We start from the raw sequence: 11,213 nt of genomic DNA, 5'->3' as shown, positions 1-11,213 counted from the left end.
CAGCTTTTTATATATAACAAATTAAGGTGAGCTTTTTTGGGGGTCAAAATAGCTAAAAATGCATTGAGGTTAATGCTCTAACAAATGTCTCAAAATAAGACAAGTTGTTGATGATTACAATGATTGAGTGTGATTAATTTAAACATGAAACTATATACTGGAACTCTTCAAACTGCCGACCCAAAATTTTGATACTAGTAGGCCGGACAAGTTTTCTGGTTGTATTGGTCAATAACAGTCTTTGTGGAATAGATTAGAATATGTCTTCTTCATGTTAGACAAACAGTACTCTATCTGTCACTTTCCACCATTATTTCACTAAATTTGAATAATAATGAATGAGTACATTTCTAAAACACACAGACGTGCATGCATTTTTAGCCATGACCTGAAGTTCAAAGATTGAGCTATGAAATCTGTTGATCTATGACACAAGTTTTAGATGGAACTTACATATAGAAAGGATCTTCATCAGTGCAAAGTCTACGGTGTGATTGTAAATGATGTGCTCTGAAACGATGATCACAAAATGTAATCTTTTAGAATAATAGACCCTGGTTTTCAAAAGAAGCATTATCTGTATATGGTATTTAATTACGTTTAGTTAGCAGCCTTATTCCCAATTATGGTATTAAATTACAATATATCTATAGTATTTAGCGTTATACGGCCCTCAATTATGGAATTTATTTATGATACATTCCTATAATATTTTAAGATAATCCTCAATAAATACTAGCTTAAATGGTGACATTTTTTTTTTTTTTTGGTAACAATCTCCAGAACTTTGCCACAGCTTGCCATGTGAGCTAGTTGTTCTTGGTGGAAAAAAATATATATATGGATTCACATGAGCAAGTTATAGTAAAAGTTGTAAAAATTGTTATGGTAGTAGACTTTTTGAAATTACGGAATTAAAGTTGTAAAAATTGTTGTCTTACCTAGTAAATCTGCATTGTGGCTCCCTTCACCATTAGTATTTTAGAGTCGTAACCTGCAAATAAAGATTAGGACTCTGCACGGGTGGCAATTAAGACACATTTTAGCACAAGAAGTGATGATGTTCATGATGTCCACTACTAATTAAGTTGTATTAAGATCACCAAAAATGGCATAACTTTATGTCACAACTCGTCACGTGACGAGTTGTGACTGGTGAAGGAGTGTCTGTGGGCCATGTGAGGACACACCTCCACCAATTACAACTCGCCACGTGGCGAGTTATGACACAAGGTTGTGTCATTTTCGGTGGTCTCAGCATTTTCCCTACTGATTTAACATCTACTTATACAATGATTATGAGAATCCCTAAGTTGGTAGACCCAAAAAGACACTCAATCCTTCGCAAAATCTCTAGCTCAAGGGGCAGCCTCTCTCTCTCTCTGAGCATTTGGAGCAAAGTCTTAGAAGCATTCCTAAATATAGGGTAAACAACTTCCAAGATGACTCTTCTCTGTTTAAGAGGCTTTGGTCGAGAGGGTTTCATGACAAGATAGGCAAAGAAAGATGAATACCAATAGAATAGACTATAGAGTTGATTTTGCAAAGCCCACTTTCAAATTTCAATTGGGTAGATTATGATGAGGGATAGTCAAATCAAGGGCAATTTGGTAGGACAAAACAATCTAATTAAATGGTCAAGGTCTTATGAGCTTCGCTCCACTCCACTATGCCCATAAGGCCCCCAACTTAATGTCCTAATAACAAATATGAGTCAAATCCAAAACCATTATGTGATGGAGCCTAGGTTAAACAGTCCTCTGAGTTTGAGAAGCAAGGCTCTGGCATAGCTCTAATGATTTTTAAGAGTTGAAAGAGATTTTTTTTTTTTACTTGGGCATCCTAGACATCTACAAGTCTGTTTGAGTATATCATATTCCTTATTGAGTGATCTCATAAGGGATCCAATGTCAGTCCCATTATCATCCCAAAACTTATGGACATGCCATTTTAATCAACCAACTTAAGCCTTTAGCACAAATCTTGTTGGTTTTGCATAAGTTAGCCTAGATAATAGACTTTCTTTTTGAGGAATTTTGATTATTGAGATATTTTGTTGAGACCCAAACCTTTTGCAAGGAGGGTCTTGTTACGAAAACTGGACCTTTGATTCTTAGACCTCCATAAAACCTTTGGTGTGGACCGTGTGGTGATGGTATACCATCCAATAAAGTGTAGTTTCTTTGTTTAGTGTCCCTCTAAAAGAAGTTTCTACTGAGTTTATCATTCTCTTTGCACATTGTACGTTTCTATTGAGTTTATCGTTCTCTTTGCACATTGTACGTGGGAAAAGGATACATTCAATAATGTGTATGGATAAGACTGGTGACCAAACTAATAAGATTGATTTAGCCTGCCATGGAAAGTGTTTTGGCTTACCAACCAAAAGAGCCTATTCTTGATTTTTTCGACAACAAAATCAGTCCTTTTTGCAATGTTATAATCCTTTTTCTTTTATTTTAAAAATCGGACGTTGCAATTTGCTATTAGAGGATATAATTATTGGGTTTTGCACCGAAACCTTTGAATTTATATCTAAAATTTTATTGTTCAATTTCATATGTAATTAATGAATTTTCAAACAATTTTATGTGGGAGAAATTGTCTTAAAAAGTAGAGTTCATTTGCACATTGAATTTTAGAGTCTTTTGGACTCTTTGTTCATATAGCTACCACATGTCTCTCTCTCTCATTGTCTCAACCAATTCATTGTTGTTTTCATTGGTATTGACCTGCGCCAACTAAGCCACACGACACTAAGCGCGTAAAATTACCTTCATTACAATCCGTCAACTACCCTTCTACAGTACGACTCATTGGATTTAATTAAAATCCGACCCTTCTAGTGCAATACAATGCAAAATGACTCACCAACAGCAACCGCATTGCACCGAGAACACTCCTATGGAAGGATATATGGCATTTATAAAACTCAAGTAATTACTAGTCAAAATTAATTAAGTTGCTCAAGAATTAATGAAACAAAATTACATCACAAAACTTACACCCAATATATATATATATAGAAAACTCATACTTCAATAATTCGGATGAAAGATACAGAATAATTGCATATTCTTTTCAAATAGTGAATATTCTATGCTTCTTAAACAAATCACATGCAGTTTGGGACTTTGGTTATTTGACTTACAGTTAGCCATAAGTGTACCGACTGAGACAGACGCAGCAACTCGCCAACTCCTATATGTGCCATCAACAAGTACTTTCATTTGTTTCTATAAAAAAAAAGGTACTTTCAAGTTTCATCAATCTCTAACAAAAGTTACAGAACGTTGCCTTGTCTTGTCCACAGCTACTTCATTCAGCTTCTATTTTTCTCAGTTCTACCATGGTAAAAAACCAGTATATTCTTAACAAAACATGAATATTCCTTAGTACCCATCGCATATGCTATAAATTATGAAACAAAAATTTATACTTTAGTTGGGTTTAGAAATTTGTGGGTGTGTGTTTTTTTTGTGGCTGATTGGATTTTGGATTGGAAGATGGTGATGGTGATGGGAGTAGTGAGTTGGGACTATAGTGTTCTTGTTCCTCTCTTTCTTGTGTTTTTTATTTTGAGTGATTTAGAGCTTTGTAATGGTGGAATAACTAGTAGTTATGTGAGAAATGATGACTTATCTCTGGATATGCCAATAGATAGTGATGTGTTCAGAGTTCCTCCTGGTTACAATGCTCCCCAACAGGTATGTTTCCTAGTCTTTCACCTCCTCTGATTCAAATTCATCTATATCTATATTATCGAATATTAATCATTCGAATGAATCGAATTTTACAGCTTCCTATAATTTCTATGATTATTGTCATGTTGGTTTCCAAAACTGAAAGCTCACTTAATTCAATCTAGCACCATATAATGAATTTAATTGAAAATCAAAGTTTTCTAATTTTGGAGAATTTGGGTGTGAAGGTCCATATAACACAAGGGGATCATGAGGGTAAGGGTGTGATTATCTCTTGGATTACCCCAGATGAACCTGGTTCGAGTACAGTGCTTTACTGGGCTGAAAATAGCCAGCTCAAAAGCCAGGCCAATGGGTTTTTTCTTACATACAAGTTCTTTAATTACACTTCTGGTTACATTCATCACTGCACCATTAACAATCTGGAGGTTTGTACTTTCCCTAAGTTCTTTTTTCTTTTTCTTTTTTCATGTTCAAGATATGATAGGCCTTGGCAACTTAATTTTATGAATACTGTAGTTTGACACCAAGTATTACTATGAGGTCGGGATTGGGAATACGACGAGGAAGTTTTGGTTTAGAACTCCTCCTAGAGTTGGCCCTGATGTTCCTTATACTTTTGGCCTGATAGGTGATTCTATTACATGCTTTCATTTTACTGTCTTCTTGAAGTACTTTTCTAGCTATTTTTGGGAACTAATGAATGTGTGCTTAGCATTGTTGGAGTACTTTTCTTGCTATTTTTAAAGTGAATATTACTTTCCTCTTAATAGAAATTTATAGTACTTCAAAAGTACTCGATGTCTGTTATACTTACATCCAGGCTTAAACCTTGGTCTCCTAGGTTTCATTAAAGGAACAAATTTTATAGTGTTCAACCTGACATGTATGTTAATGTAAGAAACTAGTAACTCTAATATATATTTACTCACTCAATCATTTTATATCCCGGGTTAAACTTTGGTCCTAGTGTTTCATTAAAGGAATAAATTTTATAGTGTTCAACCTGACATGTATGTTAATGCAAGAAATTAGTTACTCTAATATAGATTTATTCACTCAATCATTTTGGAGCAGGGGATCTTGGTCAAACTCATGATTCAAATAGGACACTTACCCATTATGAATTAAACCCAACAAAAGGGCAAACAGTATTGTTTGTTGGAGACCTCTCTTATGCAGATGATTATCCATTACATGACAACAACAGGTGGGATACATGGGGAAGGTTCATAGAGAGAAATGCTGCTTATCAACCTTGGATATGGACTGCAGGGAATCATGAGATCGATTTTGTTCCTAAATTGGTATGCATCTATGCCAGCTTTTGATTCTTCTTGACAGACTTGTATATCTCTGGTTTGATCATTCTTGACTGCTTGTATTTTGTGTGCAAAGCTTGGTGCTTGCTATTTCTCTTTAATATAACTAACTAATCTTTTTGTTCAAAAGCTTACAGTACTTGGTTATAATATCCTTAGTGTAGTGACAGATGCTTTTGCAAAGAGTTGTGATAATTTGGTTTATGAAATAATGGTGATTTTGTTGCAGGGTGAACCTAAACCATTTAAACCTTATACAAATCGTTACCATGTACCATATAAAGCATCAGAGAGTACGTCTCCTTTTTGGTACTCCATCAAGAGAGCTTCAGCATATATCATTGTTATGTCTTCCTACTCAGCTTTTGGTAAATATTTTACTTTTCCGTTATTAATTTTACTGTCGTTGTGAGGTTCTTGTCAAACAAGCCAGACAGTTAAAAATATTGACATTTGACATGAAAGTTAAGCTCGTGTTTTCTGCTGCTTCAATTCTAGGCCGTTATAACATATCACTGTGTGAAAGCAACTTGTAAATTTTTTGGTGAGCTCCTGTCTGGATATTAGCTTGGCACAGGGGTAATGATTTGAAGTGGTTAACTTGCTGATTTGATAGATTAAAGGGAATTGAGACTGTTGCACTAATAGTTCACAATACATACCACCGTATCTAGAGACTAGCAAAATTGATTCAAGAAGGGGTCATATAAGCTTTGTCAATAAGTGAAGTCTACCCAAACCCACCATGTTCTGCTGTTTTACATTATTTTGTGCTGTAGAGAAGGGCTTTGAGGGCTGTGAGTCTTATTGACAAGGGTATAGTAAAGTTTCTTGTATCAGGCAGGGATATATGAAAGTGTGCGAGTGTCTGAAACTTTATCAAACTCTGTTCATCAAAAGGTTTTTTATTGAGGAAAATAAAAGAATGAAACTTTTATCTGCAGGGAAATACACTCCTCAATACAAATGGCTTGTGAAGGAACTGCCCAAAGTGAACAGGACTGAGACACCATGGCTTATTGTTTTTATGCATTGTCCATTATATAGTAGTTATGTACATCATTACATGGAAGGGGAAACCATGAGAGTGATTTATGAAGAATGGTTTGTGCAGTATAAAGTTGACGTTGTCTTTGCTGGTCATGTTCATGCCTATGAACGATCTGTAAGTGCAAAATCTCCTTTACACTATTGTTGCTTTATTCTTTTGAAAATCCCTTCACATTGTGCAGAGGTGTCTTCTATTGAATCTTTTAAATCAGAAAATGCACAATCTTTCTTTTCTACTAAAGTTCCATTTTTTGCCGTCTTTTCCTTTGTAATCAATAAGAGCCACTGATGATTCTTCTATATACCTACTAAAGACAATAAAGGTCCTCCAAGCAATATTTTATTCAATCAAGTTTGTGATTCAAGAGATTAAGTTAATTATTGTATAGAATATTTTTCCTAGTTGAGGCCTCTTTACAGTTGAGAACCCACTCTATGTTACATTCAATATTCTGAGAACCTTCCTCATATAGTGTTAACAATTGCATACATGTCCTGCTTCAGATAGATTTCTATAGTATACTTGTCTTTTAGATTTAAAGAGTTGACATAATTTGGGGAAGATAAGTCAATGCATGTTCTGAAATATTTACAGATTACATTGACTTTTTACTTGGATGATTAAGATAAAACATGTTTCTTGAAGTACACCTTTTTTTTTAAATTTAAAAAAAAAAAAAAAACATGGGAAATAAAATATGTAACTGTACTATTCTAACAATTACAATTTGTTTGGAAATGCAGGAACGGATATCAAATATCGCATACAACATTGTAAATGGCTTGTGCACTCCCATTAGCGACCAATCTGCCCCAGTTTATATAACCATTGGAGATGGAGGAAATCTAGAAGGATTGGTGACCGAGTACGTATAGTAAATAGAGGATTTGTCTTCTAGGAAATAATTTCTTTACTTCTATTAAGATGTTGTTGTACTGATTGAAATTTACCTCTACTAATTGGATTTTTCAACACTGTAGGATGACAGAGCCACAGCCAAGCTACTCAGCTTACCGTGAAGCTAGCTTTGGGCATGGAATTTTAGATATAAAGAACAGAACTCATATGTATTTTGGTTGGCACCGTAATCAAGATGGTTATGCTGTAGAAGCTGACTCTGTATGGTTGCTAAACAGATATTGGAATCCCTCAGAAAGATCATCTGTAGCTGCGTTACGATGAGGGTCATTTCTAGTCTGTAATAAGCTACTGATACCATGTAAAATACACATTTCTCCTCTTTCATAGTTTTGCCTTCTTTTTGCTTTGATATCTGGTGTCACTATGGTGAGGACATGTGTAGAACTACTTTAAAAACTATTGAAAAGTTTGCAGGTAAGTTAGAGTTAATTGTGAATAATAGTGATATTGTTTGGAATATTTGTCAACTGTTGTAGATACTATTTGATTATATATATATATATATATATATGTATGTATGGATTAAAATTAAATTATTATGGATGTAAAATTTGCAGTTTGAACTTTGAACGTTGGTTTAGAGGTAAACCCTGCAGGGCAATCAGGTTTTTATCCGCTCCCAAGAATTGTTGTTGAAATATATCTGCACTGTTTCAGTTCTTAATTTTCTGTAGCATCTTTGACTAAGAACCAAACAATATAACCCGCTGTCACATTATTCTGGGATGTTAATGGTCTAATTTTGACGCTATGTGTTTTGATTGCTTTTATATCAATTGCTTTTATATCAACTAGTCGTAGATCCGTGTGTTGCGGGTGATAATTTTTTAAATAAAATATTATTTTAGTCCCTAAACTTTATAAAGTGTTTTTTTTTTTTTGTATTATTATATTTAATTGTTGATTTGATTGCACTATAAAGTTTTTAATGTCCTCTATTTTATTTCTTACTTTTCTTTACCACCATTTTATTTTCCAAATAACAGTTATTAATTGACATTTGATTTCATTTCTTTTTTTCTTCCTTCATTTATTCTTTATTACTTTGTATGTTCCCTTGCTAGTTGTAAATTTTGTTATAGGGGCAAAGACTCCAAATCATGTAATGGGCCTTAGGCCCCACCCGGAACGATTAGCAATGTCCGAGGAGAGGAAATGGTTGCTAAAGGGATTTCCAACTTAGCTCTCGTAGACAAGGGGCATTTGGAGGGCGGTCCGAGGAGGAATGCCTCCTCGGACGTGATGAATATAGTTCAAACATGCATTATGGCTACTAGAAGGACCCCCCCCCCCCCAATAGGCATTAGTAGTAGGGATGCGCCCCATAGACCCACAGGAAAGAAGGAAACGCAAAATATCCAAGGAGAGGTTGCTGCTACCGCATTAAATGCGTTGCAGCTACTTTTCTGGCCACATTAATGTGGAGAGGACCTGTGAACAGTACTACCTTGGCCACCACAACTCACAGAAGGCTGAAAGGGGGTGTCCGATGGAACAAGCACTCAAGTAAGGATCCAGATGATCGACAAGTGTAGAATCACGATGGCTTCAAGAAGACTATATAAGATGGGGAGTCCCCATAAGGAGAGGGACAGAGAAAAAATAAAGAGAATACTGTAGCAGTATAAACGGCCATAATATTCAAACAGAGATCACTATATAATCATATACCCTCCTCGGGCTGAAAATCTATGGACGTTAACATGTATTATTTGAGTTCAATCATTGTATAGTCCAATACTAACCGTTATCCAATTCGCTAAGACCTAGTTCTACGGCCCACTCTCTACAAATTCATTGTTTCTGGACTCCTTGGACCAAGACCCCATACCTCTTGGGCTTGGGCTCCGAATTGCAACCCTACATTTATGGTTATTAATAAGAAATAGATATCATGGATGGCTTAAATAGTTATAGATGTAGTTATGTTAGTGGTATGTCAAAGGTTTTTTTTTTTTTTTTAATGGGGGATGTGGCTGAATTTAAATGTTAAATAAAATGATATGAGAAAAAAAAATACATAACAATAAACACTAACTTACCCAAATAATTCTATGTAATATAATAATAGTACATTCTTATATACTATTTTTAATGCTATATGATAATATATAACAATCAAAGTCATAAAATAAAAATAAAAATAAAAAAACTTAAAACACAAAACTAAATCCCATCAACCAAAATAGAGTTCTAAAGAATACAAAACTTTATCAAGCTAAAATAAAGATGCAAGAAAAATAAAAATAAAAATCCACCAAAAAATTGAAGGAGAAAGAGTGGGAAATAACCACCTTTTTGTGGGAGAAAATTATGTAAAGAATGGAAGAGTGAATGACAAATTTATACTAAGAGGATGATAATAAAAAGAAACAAAATAAAGGAAAATAAAAGGAAAGAGGAAGAGTGATATCAAGGTAGAATGTTTGGGGAGATGAAAAGGTAAAGAGAAAGAGAAAGGTTGGAGAAAGTGTAAATGTTAAAAAAAAAAATGAGTACAATTTGATGAGCACAATAAAAAATTACATTTTTTTATTTTTTAAAACAAAAGGAGAGAGAAAATATAAATAATTTAATGATAAGGAGGATGCGGTTGAATTTCAATATTGAGTAAAATAGAAGAGAAGAAAAAAATAAGAAAAATTAAAAGATATAACAATAAACACTAAATTATCCAAATTATGGTATGTAATGGAATACTATTTTATTTTTATCTACTATCTTTAATTTTTTATAATGTAATCAGATAAAATTTAACAATCAAATAGCAAAATAATAATAATAATAACTTAAAATACGAAACTAAATCGTACAACCTAAATTAGAGTTCTTAAAAACACAAAAATTTATCAATCTAAAGCGGAGATGCAATAAAAAATAAAAATCCACCAAAACATTGAGAGAGAGAGAGAGAGAGAGAGAGAGAGAGAGAGAACTATGTAAAGAATGGAAAAGAGTGACAAATTTATAGTAAGAGAGAAGAGATAAGAAGAGACAAATAACAGAAGATGAAGGGAAAAATGAATAGCAATATTAAAATAGAGGGTAGTGGGGAGATGAAAATGTAAGGGAAGAAGAAACGTTGAAGAAAGTGTAAATATTTAAAAAATAAGTAAATGTAAAAAAAATTATAGGACAAGTGGAAATAAAAAAGAAATATATATAGATATTAAAACCGACAAAAATGAATATGTAAAGTCAATAATCTATTTATATATATATATATATATTTGTAAAAAAAAAGGAATAAATAATAATTATGTGATGAATGACGTGGCGATGAGGCGGCGCAACAGGAGCTCAGCAACAATAAATGTCACGCTTCAACTTTTAGTAGATATAGATTGAAAAATCTTATTTTTACCCTCAAATAATTTATGCAATGGAATAAATAAAAATTAACATAACAAAGTTTATGAGGAATTTCATACACAAACATTTATTGATATATATTAGTTACAAATATCATATATTAAACTTAAGAAAATAATAATAAAAGTGGTAAAAGAATACACAAATTTAGTAATAAAGTAGAAACCAAAGAAAAAACCTATTCAATGAAAAACCACTCCAAGACACAAACAATCCTATGGAAAATTCACTATATATCAAAACTTCTAATACCAACTTTTATATATATATATATATATAAACATGAGGGTCTATTTACTATTCCTAAACTTAAAAGAAGTGAAGGGAAAGAAATTAAGTTTTGAATGCTGGTCCATTGTCATAGAAGGAAATTATGTGGTACATCCAATGGACTACACCGTACTCTTAACAAATGTGGGTTTCACATATGGGATCACCTTATTCTAGAGGAAGGAGTAGTACACCATATGCACAAATAAATTTATTTTCAAAGGTTCTATTATATGCTTTGATTATGTAGGGATTTGGCGGTTTATGGTTTTTTTAATTTTTTTTTTTTTTTTAAAAAAAACCAAGTTTATAGGGGTGAGATTGGAATAATTTAGGCATGTGAGGGTTCAATAGCTGAAAAGAAGAATTAGCTTGATGCAATTCAATTGTTAATACATGCCACCCAGTTGTTTTATACATGCCACCCAAATTTTTTTACGTTATATTTGCTTTGTTATATTGGAATCCATGTGTTAAAATGTTGTATTCAGTCCCTCACCAAAAAAAAAAAAAAGGTCTCAAATTCCAAGGAAATTAAAATTTTGAAATCAATTGTTAAACAATCAAATTCCA

The 11,213-nt window shown here is 33.2% G+C and overlaps 1 protein-coding gene across 1 annotated transcript; it reads left to right on the top strand.

Annotated features, from left to right (window-relative positions):
• The first annotated feature begins 3,172 nt into the window (after positions 1 to 3,172).
• LOC115974424 (purple acid phosphatase 2-like) lies at positions 3,173 to 7,457 on the top strand. Its single transcript, XM_031094795.1, has 8 exons — positions 3,173 to 3,707; positions 3,932 to 4,132; positions 4,224 to 4,335; positions 4,782 to 5,011; positions 5,256 to 5,394; positions 5,971 to 6,191; positions 6,821 to 6,942; positions 7,058 to 7,457. Exons 1-8 carry the CDS (start codon positions 3,507 to 3,509, stop codon positions 7,257 to 7,259), a joined length of 1,428 nt encoding a protein of 475 aa, XP_030950655.1. The 5' UTR covers positions 3,173 to 3,506; the 3' UTR covers positions 7,260 to 7,457.
• The last annotated feature ends 3,756 nt before the right edge of the window (positions 7,458 to 11,213 follow it).

The sequence above is a fragment of the Quercus lobata genome, chromosome 2 (assembly GCF_001633185.2).
Source record: "Quercus lobata isolate SW786 chromosome 2, ValleyOak3.0 Primary Assembly, whole genome shotgun sequence".
Taxonomy (NCBI): domain Eukaryota; kingdom Viridiplantae; phylum Streptophyta; class Magnoliopsida; order Fagales; family Fagaceae; genus Quercus; species Quercus lobata.
The sequence above is the reverse complement of the archived record's forward strand: the minus strand, read 5'-3'. Positions and strand labels throughout refer to the sequence as shown.

Excerpts from the sequence above, each read along its gene's own strand:
- LOC115974424 (XM_031094795.1), top strand. The coding sequence starts at position 3,507 with ATGGTGATGGTGATGGGAGTAGTGAGTTGGGACTATAGTGTTCTTGTT. Across the intron at positions 4,336-4,781 it reads TTATACTTTTGGCCTGATAG|GGGATCTTGGTCAAACTCAT; the intron begins GTGATTCTATTA and ends ATTTTGGAGCAG. Across the intron at positions 5,395-5,970 it reads GTCTTCCTACTCAGCTTTTG|GGAAATACACTCCTCAATAC; the intron begins GTAAATATTTTA and ends TTTTATCTGCAG.